Source organism: Vidua macroura, chromosome 4 (genome assembly GCF_024509145.1).
Source record: "Vidua macroura isolate BioBank_ID:100142 chromosome 4, ASM2450914v1, whole genome shotgun sequence".
NCBI classification, from domain to species: Eukaryota; Metazoa; Chordata; class Aves; order Passeriformes; family Viduidae; genus Vidua; species Vidua macroura.
Window position 1 is genome coordinate 61,453,366 of NC_071574.1, and position 23,759 is coordinate 61,477,124.

The window sequence follows — 23,759 nt, forward strand, 5'->3', positions numbered from 1 at the left end:
TTACTATTGCCAGTAAGCTGTTATTTACCGCATGGATTAAATCATTGTCCAAGGACAGTTACTTTTGTTTGTTCTTTGTATGTTTTGGCTCGTTGTCCAATGGCTTCATGTTGAGGGAAGACGACAGTGCAATGGAGATGGGAGTATACAGGGAACTGTCAAGGGCAACAAGAGAAGCAATGAACTTCCAGGGGAACACAGTTGATTTGGACAATGTTTCAAATACTGAAGAAGTTTGCCTTATAACTTCTTGTACTCATGACTATGAAACCAAATGGGATGAATTTGAATGGCTTGTCCAGCACACACATTCTTTGGGAGACTTCAGCTGTGAAATAAGGATGGTAATACCTATGGCACACACACAAAACTGCACAATCAACAGCTGGCCCTCTGTCCTCTTGAGTGACTCAAAGCTGAATGTAAGTCAACTCTTTACTAAAGTGGGCTATTTCCTAGTTCATGCTTGTTTCACAAGGCACAAGAGATGTTAAGATCTGGATGTTTCTTTGAAAATGTATTGCATGACACGAGAGTGACTCATAGCAGGGAGTGACTTTCCCTGCTAGAATAGTTACAGTTACTTAACTGCTTCAAATTTGTAATGAGGTGTGAGAGAGTTATAAATCAGCTTTCTATTGCTAGACACAGAGATTATCTATTAAGGATAATAAACTGATATTGTAATCAATATTCAGATGTTGCATTTTATTATTGTAACCTAGTAGAGCTATTGGCCTCCATGTCGTATCTGTGATGAGCTACTGTCATTTCCCTCTTATATTGTAACAGTGAAGAGTCTGGGCTTGCAAAGACATTCTGGAAAGGATTGACATTCAAGAAGGTACTTCAGCTTTCAAGTGCTCCTCACAGCCATGAGCTGTCCAAGTTTTCCAATTGCTTTCTTGCCTCTTTCTGAAACACCTGAGGTTCCTCCTGTACAGCTCTGCCCACTTCCAAGGCAGGACAGACCCTACCCTTTACCCACTTGTGCCTTGGGGATGAAATATAGACACAGTTAAAAAACAGCAACTCTGAACTCCCACAACCCTGACAGACTCCTCCTTCTGTAACAGCAAATACTCCCATGAAAAGATTGAAGAATGCAATCAAATAATAATTAAGGACTGTCAGTCTAATTACTGCATACATTTTCTAACACTAGTAGTGATATGAAACACTAATTGTCTTCTGTGGAATGAATATTTACACTTGTCAGAGAAGTGAGGAAAAAATGCCAACTGCAGATACACGTATATTGTAACATTTTAATTTTTAAACAATATGGCACCTTATTAATAAAAAGGCACAGAATCTGTACATGAAAAAATACAAAACATATGATCACAGTGGTCTCAGAGCACAGCTTTCAAATACAGTTACAACCTCCTCAAAACAGGATTGAATAATATAAAATATTAACAAATACATGTGGTTATTTTAATTAGCTTTTTCCTGTTCCTCTTTTTTTGATTCATATTTATAGGATTCTTCGAGTCAACTAGACAGGTTTTAAAATTAACTCTTTTTGAAGCATAAAATAATATTCTCATCAATTTAGAGAAATTCAGGAATAAGAGCTTCAAAAATATCTAAAATTATGAAAATTGGCAGCACTGCAATCAAAAGAGATTATGAAGGCATTACATGCCCATTTACATTTTTCACTTTTCTACTGAGCAAATGTGATAACACTGCTTCACCAAGGAAAAACCTGCAACAAGTTGTAAATATTTAACAGTTTGAAACTGTAGCCACACTCACAGTTCAACTGAAGGAAGTTTAGAAACAGTGAAATGCTGGTTACTCCAGGGTGTAAGGCTAAGTACACAAGTATATGCTAAAGATCTGGACTACCAGCTGTCATTGCAGAACACAGACTGCAGAAGTAACATGCAAAACCTATTAGGAACACAGTGTTAAACCATAAATTAACTAGAATAACATAAAATCAGAGAACAGAGGACATGTGGTTCACCTACTTCATCTCTTCATGTCATCTGCTATACTGCAGCTAACCACAAAAATAAAAATACAAGAATAGTAAATCAGTACCTACTATATACAATGAATAACCATTCTGTATAAATTATGAAAATACAGCTACAGTAAAATCAGTGCAAAAATGACCAAAATGTAGTGAAGGAACACAGTGCCCTGCCTCCCAGAATGTGCATCACAGAACACCCATACTTCACCTAGTGCAACAAAGCACTGACAAGAATTAAAAACTGCAAGATGCACATCACTAACTGTGCCATTCTAAAATTACATCTATTTCCAATATCAGACAAACCAGATTATAACAACACACATGCTATTTGAACCATACACTTCATTCTTCCTCATCATTTTACTGAATTTTAAAAAACTTCCTCTTCCCTAAATGATACTTTGAATAGAAGCTGCTCTTATGAGTCCATGTTTGCATGAGCAGCCTTTTTAGAATTAAGAAAGTTCTTTTTCTTTTTTCTTGGAAAATTATGCAAAGAAAGTATTGGATCACTTGGCTCACGGAATAAAAATATCTTCTCCCCTGTGTCTAACAGCTCTATGGCTTCAGCAGCTGCAGAGTTCAGAGAAACAGGTGGATCAGGCTGCTCCATAGGAGGATGTGCAGGTGAGCATCCCAGATGAATGAACGCTGCTTTTTCCAAGACAGCAAGTTGCTTCTTCTTTATCAAACTATATTAATGAGAAAAATTGAGTTGAAAAATGAAAACTGAGGCAAAAAATGCACAACTTCCTATACCATACCTTGCCACAGAAGTGGTGACTTTGGAAGCTAAAGAAAATCATATTTCAACAGAGAGAATTCATTATAATCCCCAATAATTCACGTAGCATTTTCTGAGATACAAAATTGCAAAAGAAAAAGTAGCCTCATAATAAATAAATGCAGGGAAGATGAGCAATGTATGTGAAAAATGTGAGAAGTTTGTGGATATTTACAGAAAAATCTTTTTAGCTATTTACTATACTACTTATTATGTGTAAATATGTGGTAGGAATCACAAGCACTAGATAGAAAAGTATTAGAAAATGCATACTTATCAACTCATTTTCTGATTTCTAACAGCTGTAAGAAGAATCTTGGGACATTAAATAAACTGTAAACAAAAAAAACCCAGATATGTTTGTTCTGGTTTTGTCCTTACCTGTCTTTTCTCTTGTTTAGAGAAGGGATCTTTTCTAAACTTCTGTTTATCAGATCTTGCCTTATTTTGTTCTCCAGTGTTTGCCACAACTTTTGGCTCTTCCTGAAGGAGCAGGAAAGAAAGATTCCCAGCAGCAAATCCCCAAATATACATATTTTTCTTCCCTCTCTGACTTTAGCTACCAAACCCATGACAGCAACAGCACAAATGCAGTCAGTAAGAGTGTTCAAGTACTTTTGCTGCCCTGCCAAAAATAATTTTAATCAGTTGACACCTCAGGGCATCGTACCAAGGACTCTTATCTGTTCCTTGAGAACCCACATCTGCTAAGGACTGGGCTCAGTGCTACAACATCTGCTTTCGTCTCTTGCCCAGGTCATGGCAGGGAGTTGGGAGAGCAGGTGCAGGAGCATCCCGGTGTTGGTGTTACTGCACAAATTTCAGCTCATGCTAATGGGGCTAAAGGGGAGTGACAAAGGCCCTGAGAGTCTACCAGTTTCTGTGAGAAAAGGGAAACTCAGTGCCCACTTGGAACTTCAGGAATTAACTACAAAGGGACAGACTTCTGCAAAGGTTGCAACTTTCACTATTAGGAAGGAGGATCTCCTTTACATCTTTACGAGCTACAGACACCTAAAACCTGGTGTGTCATGAACATTGTAAAAAAGAAAAGTGGAAGGAAAATATTTTAACAAACTCCAGTTCAGACAACAGAAAGAAAATTATCAGAACAGGATTTATAAATCTATGAAATAACTGTTTTATTAATGAACTTATAAAATTATTGTAACTTTTTATCAGTAAATTTATTATAGTTAAAATATTCCACAAAATAAGGTAGCAGTTTTAAAGTATTTTTACCCCAGAAAAATAGTTCAAAAGGCAACTTAGGCACCTGTGATTTTTTTCTATAGCTGTCAATCTCATTGTCCATCAAACAGATATAAACATAAACCAACAATCTTGTCTTGCAGTGGTCTACCAGAAAACATCACACCTACCTTTTCTTACAGCTGCCAGACTCATCTGCATTACTGTCACTTTCAACAACACCATCTGAGTATTTACTGATGGAATCGAGGACAGAAAGAACCTCACTTTGTGAGCTGGAGGGCAGCAACAAGTTCAGGACCCTGTGCAACACCCCCATTGGCACCCTCGTCAGTTTAGCTAAATAACCTGCCAGACGGAGCTCCTAGAGGATTAAAGACAGATAAATTCAGCATTGAAAATAAATGCTAGCCAATCTTAGCTACTATTATTAAATAAATAGTCATTATGGAAATAAAAAATATTACTGAAGATTATTTTAATAGTGACAATTTCGGCATCAATGGTCACACTTCCATATTCACTGTTTCTACCCACAGTGGCCCATGTATATCATGGTTGTTCATTTCATTTGGGATTTTGGCAATGTAAATGCTAAATAACCAGTTGATCTTGGCATATTTACTTAGGGCATGTACTTGATGCCATTTGGTTTGAAAAATCACAAGACAGTTACATTCTAAGGCTTAACTAATTTATGGATTCTACTACTGTAAGGAAATAATTTCAAGATATCAAGGAAGTAATATGGCATTCATTGGTCTGTAAAATTATAGATGGAAAAATAGCCTTGAAAAACTTCACAAGTTGTCATGGTCGATCACTTACTTCATTGTTCAGCTTCTCTTAACACCAGATTCTGTGATAAGCTCAGAGAACAGCTTGTTAAGAGGTGATGGAAAACACCTGCTTTTCTTTTGGGAGCATTTTTTTTATTTTGAAACATCCTGTCCATTTTTTGCCCAAAGGTCAGTAAAGCATATTCATATAATGTTCAAATAGACTGAGTTCAAATTTAGTTGTTCCATAGACACTCAGCCAGCCCCATTTCCTGCCCCACTCCAAACACCAAAATTCCATTGCTATTTTCTGCTCTGATGTCATTAATACAGTGTCCCCAGGTTGTTTCTGCAGACCTCTTGTGTGCATCAAATATGAAAAGTCTACAATATATTGAGAACTATGTGGAATGAAAAGAGTAAGGCAAATGAAACCAAGTTAAATGTCTTGAAGAATGCCAGAAAAAAAGCTGCTGCTGTCTATTCAAGCCATACATGTAACTCAGGTAGCTCAAGTTAGGTAAGACATGCCAAACATCAGGACTCATGACAGCTGAGTTATCACCACTCTGCAGACCCTCCTGTAAGTGTTGATGGAGGAGATGACTACAAAGCCCACATCACATAAAACCCCAAAAGGTTCCCCATGCAGGAAGACAGTGAGGTTCTTTGTTCACAGTAGTTTCAAAAAGTCACAGTAAATGTTTGCCTGCTTTTCTGTATGATGACGTTTCATTGTGTGAATTTACCTAGGAGATCCTGGATTACCTGAATCTTCTTCTTTGAAAGGAATAAAGCGTCACCAGCAAGGCAGTCTTAAGCCAAATTTAGACAGCCACACAAAATAAAGAATTCAATAAACCTCCTTTTCCCATAATTGTCCTTCAAGTAGAGAAATCTCTCCAAAAGGTAAGAAAGCTAGCCACTTCCCAAAGTTTTCTGGCCTCTTCAGTGTTGGTACAGATTTTACATGTGTGATTTTTCACTGAGATCACACAGAATTAACAAGACAAAATCCTAAGACTGATGAGAGATTAGTAAATTCATACAGTTCTTAAAGGATTTTCAGCCTGACTAGGCACCAAAGTTGAACACCAAAGAGATGTTTGCTCAGGCTACTTAGTGAAAGAAATTATTTGATTCTTCTTTGGAGAAGAATGCAAGTAAGACCATAGACAGACACCTAAGTCTAATTTCTATAGTGCTGTGTTGTACTTCTGGTCTTTAAATACCGCTCTTTTAGAAACTTACAAAATGCAACATTAAGTGAGAGTAAACATGATAGATCTCTGAGACCTACTCTGCTCTCTGGCTAAATGTTCTCAGGACCTTCAAACCAGTTTTGAAAACAAGTATGAGTAATGATACTAGAAAATTTAACTAGCACTCCTGCTATCATTTAACTTTGAAACATAATCAATGAAAATCATTCTTAATACTCATCAAAATCTAAACAAAACCCTTTTTTCATTACATGAAAATCCAACTGTGAATCTGTCTGTTAACCAGAATATCAGGCACATCAGCTCTCCACAGAATGAAATGCAACAGGACAAACCCTGAAAGGATCTGTAAATGAACAAATAGAAGTATAACTCAGTAAAATTCAAAAGGCTGAAAGTGGCTCGGAATTAGCTGAAGTGACTGACAGTATAGACTGCAAACTGGTAGCAACTACTAGCAGAGATTAACTCTAAATACATCTAATGGTTCCCAAAAAATATCCAGATACAGCTGTAATTTAAACTTGGAAGCTTTGTTCAATTTCATGCTTACCTGACTATAAATTGCCAAAAATGCATTTGTTTCTATATTTTCCAGGAGATCTTCAAGCACCACGCAATTCCATTGCTCATCTCTCAAGCTGAAGTGAAAGACAGAATTAACATTGAAATCTTCCCATGTGCAATGACTGTATTATAGGAAACAAAATTGGAAGGTCACCCATTCGGGAAGCATACCTGTCTGTCAGCAAATCTGCTGTGAGCAGCCTAACTTCTAAAGCATGCCAAATTCTCTTCCCTTCTTCCCTGAACCCCCAAGCAAATATCAGACCAGAATCTAAGGCTATGCTCTTGCACACAATTCAAACCTGGAATCACTCCAAAGCAATGTGATTCAAGCTGTCCCCATCCTCTTCCCTCCTTTTCCAATTTCATCACCACACTTTAAGGCAAGTTGTGGATCTTTTTGTAGCTGAAAATATGATATTAAACAGTTAACTTCCTCACTGATGGTGATTATTTTTATTCTCTAGACCAAAACATGATGACATCATGTACAAATCCTGCAATGTACAAAAGTACAAAATTTGTTTCTTCCAGTAAGTTTTCAAGTAAAGCCTAATTGCAGTTTCTTTGAAGGCTTCCCTGGTAGATTACCAGCTTGTGGATACTCCTGCAAAGAGTTATCTGATCCTCTACTGACTCTTTACTTCTACAACAGGAAAGTTGTTCATCTAAACTGAGTAAAGCTCCAACTTTTTCAGAATTGAAACGGACTTACTGCTATCACAGCCATTTTTAATATTATCAGTGGTTTTATGGAAAACCACTTTCTCATGGAAAGCACACTATGAGGACATTACATGAAGCTTGAAATGTGCTAGGTTTTTAATACTGTGCAATACACATGGAAATGTCATTTCTACCTCCTGTAACCCTAATAAAAGTAATACAATAGGCTGCAATTTTGCAAATTATCACCCATTTTTTGCTAGGCAGCTATTTTGACAAGACAGATATTTCTATATACCTCCCAAGAGGCATTTTATTTGTCGCTGATAACTTTACTTAAAAACTGGCCAGGGGAAATTGAAATTGAAGAGGAATTTATACATCTCATCAAAAATAATTGTGTGCCAGGGAATTCAGTCTACAGTACAGCAATGGAGATGGAAATTCAATTTAAATTGTCTCAGCTATTTCCTCTGACCCCAGCAGATCATGTTGCTCTGAAGTCCCTCCCTATCTTCCTGGGAGACAAAGTAATAGGAATAAAATTATTTTCTTCCTTAATGCTAAGGATTATCATTATTTTTCCACTATCCCTGTCAAAAAAAAAAAAAAAAAAAAAAAAAAAAAAGATGACTGCCACGTAACACACAGCACCATTTATATGCTACTAAGTTATTATTATTTCATGTTTCTTATTTCAATATTCCCAATTCCTCAGTTAGGCTCTGGGCCACAGCACAAGAAGGCAGCTCAAATACAGATGCATGGTCCCTCCCCAGTACAGCAGAAATTCTCCCTGCTGTTTCTCCAGAGTATCTTAATGGTCCATAAGAATTGCAGTAACGTAGTAAAACCTGAGACCAAAGAACTTACCTTTGCTGGTACAGGTTTATAAACTGTTTACATTTATTCATGGCCTGTCTTAACAGAACTGTCACATGTCTTTCTGCATTTGTGTCCACAGCTTCATTTGATCCCAAACCATCCAGAATCCACCTCTGCCTACTTGTTAGATGCTGCTGTGCTGACTCCTTATGCAACATCTCATACTCCAGCTTCTTTTCAAGTTCTTCAATCTCCTAGAGGTTGAAAATGCATGATGATAAGAAGTTAAATTATAACTTGAAGGAACAAATTTCATTTGGAGTGAAGAAAAAAGATGATGGTATCAGATTTTCTGATATTACTTTATTCATTTCTTATTCTACCCATACACTTGCAGACATTACACTTTTCAATTCATTGCACAGCTTCAGTAAACATGACTGTCACGTTATGAATATCAGAACAATGAGGAAAGCTATGACTCAATTTTCATTGTGTTAAAAGTCAAAGAAACCTTCCACTGTAGAAGACATCCAGCAACTACACTGCCAGCATGGCTGACATCAAAACTAAGGAACCATTCAATTCATTTGTAAGCTGCATAAACCCACTGAAACAGCTTGAGAAACTCAGACTAACTAATTTTAGTTATACCAAATTAACAGCTAATATCAAAGGGATTTATGTTAAAAGGTAGTAATTCATAATTAGTCTGATAAAGTTAGGGTTAAAATAAAATGCTCAGAAAAATCAAAAGGTTAAAATCCAAAGTCTTCAGGGGACTGGATCCCCCATGCTATAGATCTCACTTTGGCCAAAAAGTCAAACTGGACACCAGAAGGAAGTTTCCATATTCCCATTTCCAATGTCACTGTTGTCTCACCTCAACTTTTACATTGCTAACAATCTTGAAGCCCTACTTCCTAACCTGCATCTTGGAGAAGATGCTGAATTTTAATCTATTCCTCTGCCTCAACAGCTGTATTTAAGTCAGTGTTAGCTATTCTCTTCTGCCCCCTTTTCCATCCTTTTTCTTCACCTGTTCAAGGACAGAGAAGGTAAAAGCAACTTCTACGAAAAACCCCCTTACACGGCATAAAAGGCAAAAATACTCTTCCTACATTCAACTTTCACTATTTCCTACAGCTCTAACACAAATTCAAGCAAAACTGGAGGTATATAAGCATTCTAACTGCCACTGTATGAGAAACTCTATAGAGATGACCACATTAAAATTTAACAAGGAATTTTCACAGCAGTAGCTGTCTAATGATGCCCTCTAGCAAAGAGGCTTTTCTCAAAAACCCATTTTGTTTGTTCTACTCCAGTGCTCTTCCCAAGCCTCACTTGGATGGTTTCAAATAGCAGATGCAGAAAAAAAGAGTCCTTGTGAAAACAGAGCACTGAAGTATTAAAAAAGGATTAGAAAATTGGCACATATCAAATATGTAATAAATATGGTGAAGGGAAGAGGTTTTTCCAGATTTTCTGCTATTTAAACTGCATGAGTGTGCCTGGAGTGAGATAGGTAGGAAGCTGTATAGATAATCTCTAAAAACTTGACAATCAAAGCAAATCATGTGGTTATGGATTTTGCATATGGACAGCATATGAGCAATTCTGTAAGACAGACACAACAGTTTACTATTCCAGTCATGAGTCCAAATCACTTCTCAACTGTCTTTCTTTCAATCAATAAAATATTAAGTAGTCACCAAAATACTACCCTTTCTGACTGCATGCAACTATAACAAAAATAAAAAATAGTAATACACAATCTTCCTTGGCTCTCCTTCTCTTTTTGTCTTTTACTGAATGCATTGAAGTGCACATACTCACAGAAATTAAAGTCTGGGCCACCAGCAGCTGCAAACTAGCAGGTAAATCAAAGATACGCTAATAGTTAATAGCTTTCCCTAACAGGATTTTTTCTTTTAACAACTACAATACTTACAGGATTATGTGCTTCTAAAATTTGAATACATTCCAGTTTTGACAGGGTTTTTGATGTGTTCAGTTGTTCAAAGAGCAAAGCTTGCACATTTATGATAGCAGTATATAGCTCCAGCATTCTGGATTTTTTAACAGTCTTTTGAAAGGCTAAAGAAGCACTATACTCTCCAAGTTTATTTTCCAGATTGCGCAGGTGACACTCTTTTTCAAGCTGCAACTCATACTTAATCTATAAAAAAGACCAACAAAAACCAAAGCACAAAAGATAGATTAACAAAAACTCTTATATGCACACTTATGATTTTAGTACTCTGTAATTAACAAGCAGGATTATGACTGCAAAGAAATCAGTGCTGTTATCTTATAATACAATACACTGTTTCAAGAAGTGATTTTAACCTTCAATTCCAAGTTTTTACTGTAATAAAAAAAAAAAATTACAGTACAGTCAAATACTGTAAAGAAAGCAGGCTTTCTTTTTGGGTAGTCAAAAGTTTAATATTAAATGCTAACCCAAAACAGAGGGTTTATATAATTTTTCTTATAATAAAATTAAAAGCTAGAAATACAAATAAATCTGTGGTTACCTATGGTTAAATGGAAACATAAAATATGCCCTTTTGGTTAGAAAAAAACATGGAGCTCATAGAAACACTGTATTTAGTTTCAAATTGGGAAGTGTCAGTTAATGCTGACTGATGACATTCAACCTTCTATTCTTTGAGCAAATAATGAAAAATCTTCTTATATAAAACAGAGTTAAACTGTAAATCAAAAGTCTATTGGCAATGGATTTCAAATAAGATTAGAACTGGATTGGATCAACATCAAACAGAATAAAATCAAAGTGATTTAATTCAGTAAGTGTGTTGCTGACACACATTTGATGGCACATCCACAGGAACTATTGAAGGGTGAAAGGCAAGTGCAGCATGTGCAGGCACATGATCCAATGCAGTGCAACGAGCCCTCCATGCTCTAGCACTGACACTGACAGCCAAGGACACTGCACTGTGACTATCTTTTCTGTGGGACAATATGTATAGCAGCCAGCTGCAATTCCCTTCTTTACCTGCTTCCATCTGAGCTTGTCACTCTAAGCTCCCTTCACACTCAAAGAAAAGGAAAAGACACTTCTCAGTACATTTCCTATCTTAAAATATGGATTTCCACTGACATGTAAGGTGGATGTCTAGGTTAGACACCTAGACACTGCATATCTAACATTTAGGTAGCTGAATCTTCAAAAGACTACAGTAAACAATTACCAGTTTGTTGTTTTTTTTTTTTTCTCTCTCCCTGTACTATTCACGTGGGCCCAAAGAGTTGGATTTTAAGAGAGAGAAGACACAGACAGAGAAAGCACATGAAGCCCTGAGAGCCCCAACTCCACTACTTGGTGTTGATATCACCTGCTGCCCCACATGCCCATCCACATTCTGTTGGATATAAGAGCCCAAGGTTTTTCCTCACTCCATCTCTAAATTCTCTCTTCATCCTGGCAAATATAATCTGATAGGTTTCACAGCACACCAAAAAAACCCAAACCAATCACAATCATTTTCAGAAATCAGCATTTTCAGAAATTTCCAGTACTATGTATTTTAACAGCAATGCTCAAATAACTACTGCCTGTGACAGAATGGAAGAACCACAGCCATCAAAGGAGGAATGTCAAAACCTTTTAAAGTTTTGGTCAAGTTTACTACCATCATGGCCTCTGAGAGCAGATACTCATGTTTGCATTCTACTAAAAAGCATTTATCCCATCAAGTTTGGCCTCTTTCTTAAAGAAAGATATGAGCTTGACTATCTAATTTGGTATCTGTATGGGTAGTGCTTTAACACAGCAGGCATCCCTTTGTACATATAATCTATCTCCCCCATTTTGCCTGTCAAAATATAATGAAGACTTACAGCAATTACCCTGTTAGTGAAATACAACACCAGAAAGGTCAGCTGTAAACCTAGACACTGTATGACTTCCCATTGGCACAAAACCTGACTCTGGCCAGAATATCTTTGCACAAATCAAAATTGTATGTATTAAAAAAATTAAAAACCCTATCAGCTTCCTATTCATGTTTATCACAATTATGTATATACATCATTGACTCTACTTATGATTAGTTTTAAACAAGCATTTAAGAATACTTCAATCATACAGACATAGTTAGAACCTAAGATGATAAATATTTAATATGATGCCCACAGATTTTCTCTGATAGAAGACCTGCTAAAAGTGCTTGTGTATCATACAAATCTATTATCTAGTAGAGAGAGTGCACTGGTTGCTGGTGCTGGTGTGGAGGTACCAGCATCATAAAGTCACTCCAGGACAGCGAGGCAAATGTAAAATAGTATTTGGAACCAAATACGCTTGTGATATTCTGTTGCTCATGTGATATTCTCCATATCTCTCCTGGAGAAAAAAAGGGTCAGAGAACACCTTCCTGCAGCCTTTCAATACTTAAGGGGGAAAGATGGGAATAAACCACTTAGCAGGGCCTCCTGCAATTGTTTTAACTACAAGACAGTAGATTTATACTAAATATAAGGAAAAAATATTTTAGAACAGATAGAAATATTTAATATTTTAAACATATTTATTAATGCATACTTTAAATTAATATTAAATTAATATAAATGTTTTAAAATAGGAATAAATATTTCACAGTATTTTACAACAAGGGTGTTGAAACACCTTCAACATTATACAGCAAATGAACTCCTCTTAAACAAACAAAATGCTGCATCACTCAGCTGGTATTACTCTCTACCCCTAGCCACGAGTTTCTTTCTGACTCTTGCCAGCTCTGACACCAGCCATACAATTAGAACAACAACAGCTATGCCAGATGGTGCATATCAAACTGGAACAAAGAGGTTTAGAGAAGCTAAATTTCCAATTTTAAAACAAGATTCTAATAAAAATGTAGGACAGTATTTACTGCCTTACATTTACCAAACAAGTTCAGTACTTTTTTGCCTCTAAAGCTTAGCCCATAATCTGATGTACAATCAAGGAAGAGTACCAAAACCATCTAAATGTTGAAGATCAGGGCATTAGGTATTGAAGTCAAAATTTCAATGCCTCTATTAAAGGTTTAGAACATTCTCAGATCACACTTATCAAACTAGTGAAGAGTGCTAGAACACACTTGCCTTGTTGCAGTCTTGCCCAAGCACCTGCTCTCACTTTCAAAGACTGGGTGCTAGACTAGATAAACATTTGCTTTTTTCATCTGCAACCAAATCAAACAATGTGTTGGACTCACATAAAAGTGAAACTATTTCTGAATTAACATGCTGACCCAGTATTTTTCATTTTTCAGGATACAGGTATAAAAAGCTAAGAAATAGGTATAAAACCAGCTTTTGCCCCAGTTGGTACAAAAATTGATCTTGTAATCACATTTGAAACTTTTTTTATCTAACAATTTTATTTACAAATGACACCTGCTTGTTGTGTATAGTTTCTACTGCTGTACACCACCTGTGTTTAACAAAGTTATCATTGCAATGTCCTCCTGATATGCAAAACTAATATTATCCATGTTGTACACATGTGAAAGATCTCTTGGAACATCTGTTAGCAGGGAAGTAAAAAGCCTTCAAAATCCTGTATTAAGATTGGCCCCACTCATTTCTCAAGAATTAACTTTAGACTGCGTGGGGCTGTGTGTTTTTAAAAGGTACCCACCAGAATCAAGTCTTCCTTTCAATTAGCTCTGTACAAATAAACTCAGACCCTACCCAAAAAGCTTTTGGATCTAAGAATCTACTTTTGGATTTTCAGCAGCACTAGCAGATGTCCAGTAACTAAATGCTGCTCAGCTGAAGCATGCATTGAAGCACCTCCCATGTTTTGAGTGTCTTCCTAGAAAACACAGGATCTAGGGGAGCCTTGCAATCTTGCACACACCAAGCCCCAGAATCACTGGAAGAAAAAGGGACGAGACATAAAACCAGTTCTGTAACTAAGATGCAAAAATTAAAACAAAGCAAAAACTATTAAGTGTGAAATGCAGTATCTTGATAAATGCAGGCAACAATAATGAGATGCATAATTTACACTTTTTTCCCTGGTTCTTATTCACATTAATAGAATACTGTCAATCTTTAATTCCTAAAGATCTAGGTTTTGACCTCAATCCAGAAAAGATTGTACTTACCCTATTCAAATTTTCACTTTTCACTGAGTCTTCATAAATTAAAATTTTGTCCTGTAAAGATTTCTTCAGAATATCTAACTTATTTCTATTCCTGGATCCCATTTTCCCCATTTTAGAATGCTGCTGTAACAAGATGAGCAAAAATACTTTATTTGTAAGAGGTATATGTGGATGCTAATGTTAGAATTATTACTTGGTATTATTGGCACATCCACCAAATAATGAAACACTTGGAAATTATGACTTTCACTAAGAAAGTAGATCTGAAATGAAGGTGCTGCCTATTAATTCAGAACATTCATTTTGGACATTCAGATAAAGTTAGAATTTAAAAAAAAATTCTTTCAAGTAGAATTATATATTCATCCTTTCCATGAAAACTCATAGCATATAAATTTGATTTTAAACAAGCTTTAGCAGTAAGAATAAGAGAAGATTTTAACTGATACATTGTCTCCTCAGCACAGTTAAAAATGAACAAAGAATATTAATTTAAGATCTACATTGTTTTCAACACACAGTCTGTGAATCACAAATGAACCATGATAATATTAAGAAGCACCATTCCATGTAATCAAATTACTCTTGACCTTTCTATTTCTTTACAAGAATACCAACTAAGTAGATGTACTCTCAGGGAAATGATAACATCTGTTCAACTGTAACGTTTTGCAAAGTCATTTCCCTCCTTTAGTACTTTAGAAACTATTAAGGCTTTGAACGAGGCTAATTCCTAGCATAATTAACCCAGCGTAGTTTACATGTTTAGAAAACATAACTGAACCAAAACAAAGCAAGGGCAAGTCCTCCTTTTTAAGATGGCATCAGACACAACTAATACAGGAGACATTTTTGGCCCCCATACTTTATAAGAACAGAAAACCATTTATAATTCCACAGATTTTACACTTTACTGAAGGAATTAAACACCACAGGGTTCTTTAAAAAGTGCTAAATTTGATAGGCAGATAGACTCCTTGTTGGAAATATTTCTCTAACCTTGAGTATGCCTCATCTTCTACATATTTAGATGTGGGGAAATAACCCCAAACTGTCTGCATACACTTAAATCTTTTGGAAACAAGAAACAGAAATCATGCCAAATTTCTTGCCAAGAAAGGCCATCGAACTCAGGAACTTTACTTTTCTAAACAGACAAAACAAAGTAGAAGTTTCTTTTTCAGAAACTCCCAAAACTTTCACAAAAACAACAGAAATACACAGGTGTATGTGAAAAAAACCTATTTATCCAATGGCTGCCCAAACAATTATCTTTAAGTGCACTGGTCCATGCAGACAAGAAAAGTGTGCATTGCTTTTGCACCTATGAAGAAGCTACAGACCCAGATCTGCAGCCAGTGCCAGCAGCCACAGGTACCCCCAGGAACCCCTCCCGCATCTCCACACTGATCCCACGCTGTTCCCACCTGTTCATTGGTCATTGCTAAATTCTGCTCAACTTTGAGCACCTCAGTGTTCCTCTGCTCCACTTCAAAAGCCTGAAGCAAGGTTCTTGCTCTTATCTTGGGCCACGCCAAGCTGCTGTCCACCTGGGAGAAGCAGCAGTGCAACTCTTGCCTCATTCTAAGCAACTCCTCTTCTGAGAGTGAGAGGGGTAAACTTAGAAGTTGCCTGTTAAAAAAACACAAGAGCCATTTGCTGTTTAGTGATTTAGGCAATATTGCATAAAATGTAAGAGACATGCACATAAACACTCTACTCAGCAGAGATCATCCTTTTTTGGTCTACTTCATGTACCAGTTAGTGATTCCACACACAGCAATGAATCGCTCAGCATGTACAAAATACTCCTGTGGATACCTTGGATTCTGCATACAGAGCTTCCTAGAATGTAAAACTTCATTTTCAAAGGAAAACAGCTTTTGAATATTTTAAAAATAAATTAACATTTTTAGCATATTTCCCATGCATAGAATCCTTCCACCTCTTCAGACAATACAATCCCTAAACTTCAGCTGAAATCAAGATAAAAGCTTCCCATAAAGCCTGTCTGTGCTGTTTCCCAGCACTTAGCAGTCACAGCTACTGAGAAAGAAAAAATAAAATAAAACCTCTCTCTATTATAAATGTATGTGCCATCTCTTCGATCAACAGATAACAATGGTTCCAGCTGTTAACTGCAAAAAGGCGCTTTGCAGTCTGAAAAATGCAATATATTTTAAAAGTAATTTGAATTATTCAAAGATCCCATTTTGTAGAAATAAGGTTCTCAACACAGATCTCTACGGAACTGATCATCAGGTAAAAATGAAGTTGACTTAAAAATAAAGCATGCTCAGTTCTAATTAACCACAGACTACACTCATCTTCTTACCTTGTTTATCTTATTTCCTTAAGAATATATCACAAAAAATAATGTATTTGTTTGGAAATTTCTTTTATTCCACAAACATATACAATAAAAAATGTTTGTATTTAAAACATGAACAGCATGTTTTTTAAAGAGTACTTTTCATTGAAAAATGTATTATATTGCATGTTTTATTAGTACTGATACTTTTATTTAATGCATACCAGACCTATACTACCTCATAATTTCACTAAAATATTTGAGTTTAGAAATCCTTTTTTCTTTCTACTGACTCAGCAAAGAACAGTTAATATACTTTTAATGCATGAGCTTCAAAAAGCTGTTTACTTTAAGACAAGACTACTCCAAACAATTATTTATAGTATACTTAACCATTTGTCATCTTGTCTTAGACTCATGGAAGAAAAACCATGCTACAAATCCACACACATAGATATATATAGAGAGATATGAAATAAAATACAGCAAATAGAGTTTTGCTATATGTCTATATTTAAAAAGGACTGTAAGCATTAACAATCTTCACAAATATTTTGGACTAACCCACGGTCTCTTTAATAAGCAACAAAAATGTAAAGCTATCATTCAAAATAATGCTTTGTGAAAACTAGATAGCAGATGAGAACATAAACATCAGAGCTGGCATCTGTCATCAAACCACCGTAACTGACATACCATGGACTGGAAAAAGACTGTGATGGATTTTAAGGGGCTATTGATAGGACAGTTTTTGCTGCATTTTTTTTTTTTTTGTATATATTTTCCTGCATTTTACTGAAAAAAAACCCAAACAGCTTACTGCTGCTTCAAATAAAGATAGCATCTAACAAATATGACAGGCACACTGAAGGTTTGAACAGAGTTATTATGGAATTCTAAGTTAGAAACGGTAAAGTCCTGCTGGGTCATACAATCTACTTCCATATTCCTGCAGGTCTGCTCTTAGCAATGTAAAAAAGAGATAGTAAAGACAAGCTAGAAAATGCATATAAATGACTCACAGAAAAGTATTTAAAATGCTGAATGAAGTACAAAGCCCTTGAAATTAGAATCAAAACAATGGGAAAAATGGAATTTTCTTCTTTAGCAAAGCAAATCTAATGGGTAAAGTTTCTTTTTATATTCCTGTTATATGGTTTTACAACATGTGCTAGGAAAACTTATTCTGTCTGGATAAAACTGCCCATACAAATCTATTTTGCTTTAAAGAAGAGGCATGAAGGTATGAAGGAGAAACTTTTAAGAGTGTCTTTTTTTTTTTTTTTTTTTGCTTTTTTCTCCCTCCCTGTTCAATCTCTTATGCCTGGTACATTTTCTTCAGAGCCACAAAGCTTATTATAGGTTTCCTTGTTCCAGTTGTTTCCCCTAAAGCTGCAATTTTGTTTTTTTATGTTCCCATGTTTCTAACAATGTTTCCTATTAAATAGACATTGTATAGGAAATGTAGTACTGCAAATATTGAGGCAATCAAACAACCAGACAGAAAAGTACTTGAAAGCTCAGAAGAAATGCTCATGAACATTCCCTGATCTCTCAGGGACCTTGCTGCCTGCTGAGGCACAACCACTCCTGGCCACAGCCATGGGCTCTCCCTGTGCAAGGTCTCCCATCTGTGGCAAGGCCACCACCTGCTTTCCCACCTCCCCAGGCTCACACTGTAGCAGGCAGCAATGGCCCTAACACTTCCAGGGGCCACAACTCCTCTCTGCAGTGCTGCCTGTGTCATGATGTCTGTCTGGCTCAGGGCTTGGTGCCAGGGACACTCAGTCCACAAGCCAGAACAACCCAGTCTGACACATGGAGCCATGAGCTGGACAGGCAGACACTGCACTGTGTACTAAGGGACTATGTGGAAATACTGTGCCAAAGCTTAAACCAAACCTGATGAGTAAGGCTTGACTTGTGGCTAGAAAGAATATATTGAACTTAGACTTGGGGCCAATTAGGTCTGACATACTAACTGGCATTTCCTAAGTGCCCAATAGAGAATTGATCATTAGGAATTACAACTGGACAGGTGTGAAAACTCCCAGTCCTCTTCTACTTGCCACAGGAACTAAGAAAAGAGTGCAGAGAGATACTTGCATGAATATTGACTGCTCCCAGCTCCTTCTTTTCTTTTGTTCCGAGATGCCCGTTTCCAGCTCTTGGCTTAGCTTCTGCCTGGTGAGCTGAAGCAGCTCTTCAGCAGCCATGTTCTTGTCATGTTCTTCCCTTTCGAGCTCTGTGTGTTTAATTACCATCTCTTTTTTGTGCTCCTCCACAGCTTCTTGGAGGAACAATTTTGGCACATGGAGCTTGACCAGCTCTTGCACAAGCACTCCACACTGAACACGTTTAAGCTCTTCAACAGCTTTCTCTGCTAGGCTAAATAGAAGCTCCTTCAGCTCTTCGCTGGCCTCATTGTCAAGCTTTTCAGTAAGCTCTTCAAATTCAATGGTGTGATCACTCAGAAGATTTTTCCAGTGTCTCAGATATTGAGAGATGTCATCAGTAGTTTTGAAGGGGTCTCCAAGTGACAGCTGCTCCTTCTGATGCTCTTTCTGCTGATTCATTTACCAAAAAGAGGAAAAAAGTTAAGAAAAAAGAACATCTTGAATTCTAGCTCCCTAAGTATGAATTTCATAGCAATGCAAAATTTCATACTTTTGCTTTTCCATGTTCTCGAAAATGCTTTTCACTGTCCAGAGGCCAACCCAGCCCTAAACAGATTGGCTTTGTGAGCACCTAGGAAGTCTGTGATAACTCTGACTATTGTTAGATACAAGGGCTGTGATAATATGAACTGTTGCTAGATAAAAGAGCTAACACCTAAATAAATGTATCATCATGTGGTTTAACATCATCTTAGCTAGCTGAACTTCAGTGATCTGGCAGTATTCCAGAAGTGAATCTGGATCAAATAGCAAAGAAGGAAAAACATTTTTAAAAATGACAAAAAGTTGTTTGTTTTTTTTTTAAATTTTCCCCATCTTGCAGTTTCATTGGAAAGCTAAACCAAAGCTACCTACACTGAGAATAAATGTAATAGATTATGTCACCATCTCCAGGCCAGCTGTCTATGCTTACACTGGTATTTGTTAAAGAACACAAAGCAGTGAAACACATCCTGCAAAAGATAAGATCCACCTCACCTAAACTGGGTCATCTTAAGAACTATCACTTAATCCAAGATAGTTTTTCCTACATCTTTTAGGCAGAGAAAGGTAACTTTGAAGTATACCTTTGGACAGCAACTCCCTGGCAGATCACCTGCAAGTCTCCTTAGATTATGAGATGACCTGTTTCTTTTGGAGTTACCTTTGATTTTTAAATGGCTGAGATGACATGAGCTTTACCACAAGCAACCACAGGTAGATCATCTTTTAAATAGTTTTGGTTTGTAGTTGAATTTTAACTGTGCTACTGAATTCACTCAGGTCACATATGGCCAGGAAACCCACAGAAAATGGTGACTGTCATCTGAACCATCTTCCTCACCAGTTCCTGAACCTGAGCTGGCTTTTGCCTGTCTACATGTTACAGAACCTTGTCATGACCTCCTTGGACACATTACACTAAGCAGAGGAGCTTCAGAAGTTTCTCCAGCTAAGCTGAAGTTAAGTTACTTTCTTGCAGGTTTTTCTGAAAGAAGCTATGAATTACTGCATGACTAATACAGAACATGGTGGTACATAGCTAAAACCAACTGGCACTTATTTTAAACCATGCTCCTGGCAGCATTGACTCCTGTTTTAAGAACTACAATTTATTTTTCAATTAATTCAATTTATAATTCATGATAAGCCCTATGAAAATAAAAACATTGAAAATAATTACCTTTTGCAGCATTTCCCGCCTTCGCTTGCTAATGAGTTTCTGGCAAAGCTTCTGCTTTTCTTGTTTTAAATCATGATCAAATTTCTGTTTAACAAAATTAATTTCAGCCTCAGCTCGGTCCAGCAGGACTCCCAAATGACTTTCAGGTAGATGACCTGCTCTGTAATAACAGTGTTTGAAGGCTGTTATCCCAAATTCTTAAGAGCAAAAGGATATCTGAGGCAATTAGCACCATAAAAAGGCTCAGCAAAATAGATACAAATAATGATCTTTGTTTCTTTAGCAGTGATACCTGGGAGAATCAAATAAGGAAGGAGATAATCAAAGGACAATCTCAGAGATGAACACAGAATTGAGGCAGTTTGTGAAGGTGTATGGAAAAGAAATGAGAAGAAGGATGGACAGATGGGAAGGACAGACAGAAAGGAAGGACAGACAGGACAGGCAAGTGCAAAACCAATTACATATCAGTTTGTAATATAAGTGATATTCAAATGAGACATTTTAAATCTTATATATTATGCATATTTAATTTTTTTCATTTAATGCACCTGGAATGCCATTTCATATGTTTTTTACAACTCCTTCTCCTCATTAAAAACAAATCTCTCTTTAAAGTATGCAATAAAGTAAAAAGAAAAATTATTTTTAATAGACAAAGCAATCATATCCACAAAATACTTATATTGATACTCCCTACTAAATTTACATCAGAAGAATTATAAAAAATTCAAAATAATAGCAAAATTCAATTATCTGAAACAGCAAATTGTCAGTCATAAGCCCACAGTGCTTTCAAGTGGAAGTTCAAGACTATGGTCTACCTCCAGTTGCTACAGTATTTAATGTCAAATAGAAAACAAGATCTCAACAGTGCCTGCAACAGTTAAAAAAATCTCCCCCTCCACAAACTCAAATTGAATTTCAGGACTTACCTGCTATTACATTTATACTACAAGCTCCCTAAATCTTTCTTATTCAAGAAGAATAAAAGAACATCTTAATTCAGACCAGGCTGTTGGACATTTGTGAGTTATAACTTCTATTAAGCACAGTGGACTTAAAAAATGTGGTTTTGAAAAGGTCAACATGGAACTTTGAATTGAAAGCACCAATTCCTGACCTGAACCTGGATGTTATACAGATACCTTCAAATTAACCTATCCAGTCCCCATTTTCTCAAAGATTACAGAGTCAGGACTCAGATGAAGCCAGGGCTTTCAAAGCTTCATTCCAGTGTGATACCTGGCCCAATTCCTAAATTAAAGTTGCATCTAAATGTGGCAAGCAAGCCCTTCTCCAGAAAGGAGAGTCTCATTTTGTTTTATTAGGATTTATTGCTACTGTGACAACTTAATTCCAACCAAAATCCTCAAAATAAGAGCTAAAATAAATCAGGAAATTATCAAATTAGCTTGTTTGTACCCACTGCACTGTAACCAGGGTGGCCAGAACCTGTAATTCACACCCCCATCTTCTGCTCAAGCATCCACAACTATCTGAGCAAGCCATGAAACATCACTCCCATATAATGTATGCGCTGGATAGAAACTCAGATCTGCTTTATCACAGTTATGTCAACGAAAGAGATTCTCCTTTTGAAGACCTTTTTCAAAGTCTATCTATTGCATTTCTTTAATCTGCAAAGAGGATCAAGATACCTTTCAGTATTTTAAGAGTAATCCACCAAGCATCATTCTTGGCCAGATAATTTCTGCCTTGAAACTAATCAATGTTAAAATTCATTGTTACGTCAAAACCTTCCTAACAGCACCAAGTTTTTTTGGTAATTCTAAGTCCTCCCCTTCCTTTTTGACTGAACCCAAGGCAAAAGATAGGTGAATAAAGGTAATTAATTATGGTGAGAAAGTGAGGAAAGATAATAACCAAGATATTATTTTTAACACCTTCATCCTTTCTTGTACTGAAGAAATAAACCCAGGCTTGCTGCATCCAATTAAAATCCCTGTCCAGAGCAGTGAAAAGAGTCTGCAATAGAAAAAGATAGATGTGCTGGAACCACACAGCAAATGAAAGTTTAAGAAAAGTCATGCAACACAGAATGACAGGAAGATGATATATAGCTACCTATTTTTAGGATTAAAAAAAAAAAAAAGGTCTACAGTGTTTCAGTTGGTTTATTTAGAGATCCAGTATGTCCACAGCTAAAACTGTAGGTGGTGCAGTATCCCACCACAAAAGCCCATGTCTGTTTATGTGCCAACTTATATTAATTGGTGTTATGGTAATTCCTAAAAGGCTTGATCCTGGAAAGACATCTTCATTTCTGGTTTCGTATAAATACGATATAAAAACAATTACAGTATTAGAAATAAAAGATGTCCTAGTCTCAAAGGACTCCAAACAGAAATGCAAAACAAAAGGAGAGGAGAAAGCTAATGAGACAGTATAGACTGTATGATAGAACTGCCTGGTCTCAGCATACCAGAAATTTAATCACTGAAGAAATGTGCAGGTACATATCTTTGAACAAAGAGAATTTTAATGAAGGAGAATACTGTGGTAATGCCGAGAATGTTTAAAGGGAGATCCTCCCAAAGGCAGTGAGCACCAAGGAAGATACAGAGGTCAAGTGTGTAACCAACAGCAGCGGTATCACAGGTCAATCAGAGAGAGACCTTGACTTCTCTGTATTGAATGAAAGCAAACAAATTAAGGAGCAAATACAGAGTGAGAGCACTGAAGTAAAAAGCAGGACTTTGTATTTGATGTTACAGAGAACCAGTGTTCCGGGATGCTGGACCCCAGCATAGGAAAATTGTTTCATGAAAGTTGGAAAAGGAACAGGAGCATCACTAAAGCAAAAGGGAGACAGATATAAAGCAGAAAAGCTGTACAGGCCTAAATGTACATGGTGGCTGAATCACATCACTATAGAGAAACTACAGAGAGAGAACTTGCATGACTCTGCCCATGCTACTCTAGCTACATCAGCATTTCACCTGCTGAACTGGCATCTTGCTGTTGGTGCAGATCACAATTCATGTAAATAATTCAGGGTACTAAGTGCCCCCCCTATATAGCAGAGTGCTACAAGCAGAAAAGGTTTTAAGAGATTCTTAGAAAACTTCATACTGATGCATTACTGCTGACTTCCACAAATGTCCAGCCAAGACATTGCTGGAAAACTACTTTCTATATAAATATAAATATAAATATAAATATAAATATAAATATAAATATAAATATAAATAGTGATTATTAAGAAGAACGAGACCAGTATGAAGTGTTTGCTTTAATATTTTTGACCACTTTAGAAACACAATACACAGGAAATCCTTGAGGTCTTAAAAAAAAATTAAGTTTTGGGAGAAATTTATAAAGGAGTTTGCAACTGTTTGTACCTAATGAGTCAGCATAACTGAATTCAATTTTTAAGAGACTGAAGAAGAAAGAAATTTCTTGTGAAC

At 36.5% G+C, this 23,759-nt stretch overlaps 1 protein-coding gene and 1 long non-coding RNA gene across 5 annotated transcripts in view; one reads left to right on the forward strand and one right to left on the reverse strand.

Annotated features, from left to right (window-relative positions):
• The first annotated feature begins 524 nt into the window (after positions 1-524).
• LOC128806011 (uncharacterized) lies at positions 525-4,212 on the forward strand. Its single transcript, XR_008436683.1, has 3 exons — positions 525-844; positions 2,550-2,620; positions 4,133-4,212. It is a non-coding gene; the product is annotated as an uncharacterized LOC128806011 (long non-coding RNA).
• Positions 1,255-23,759, reverse strand: part of EVC2 (EvC ciliary complex subunit 2) — a 61,342-nt gene continuing 38,837 nt past the window's right edge. For 2 of the 4 annotated variants that reach the window (XM_053975143.1, XM_053975140.1), the window contains exons 13-22: positions 20,329-20,488; positions 18,595-19,055; positions 15,605-15,809; positions 14,178-14,300; positions 10,004-10,231; positions 8,098-8,303; positions 6,545-6,632; positions 4,160-4,353; positions 3,159-3,260; positions 1,255-2,685 (exon numbers count right to left, since the gene is read on the reverse strand). In XM_053975143.1, coding sequence (XP_053831118.1) covers positions 2,412-2,685; positions 3,159-3,260; positions 4,160-4,353; positions 6,545-6,632; positions 8,098-8,303; positions 10,004-10,231; positions 14,178-14,300; positions 15,605-15,809; positions 18,595-19,055; positions 20,329-20,488 — 2,041 coding nt within the window. In that variant the 3' untranslated portion in view covers positions 1,255-2,411. The remainder of the gene's footprint in view (positions 2,686-3,158; positions 3,261-4,159; positions 4,354-6,544; positions 6,633-8,097; positions 8,304-10,003; positions 10,232-14,177; positions 14,301-15,604; positions 15,810-18,594; positions 19,056-20,328; positions 20,489-23,759) is intronic. The other 2 variants (XM_053975141.1, XM_053975142.1) reach the window with 2 other exon arrangements.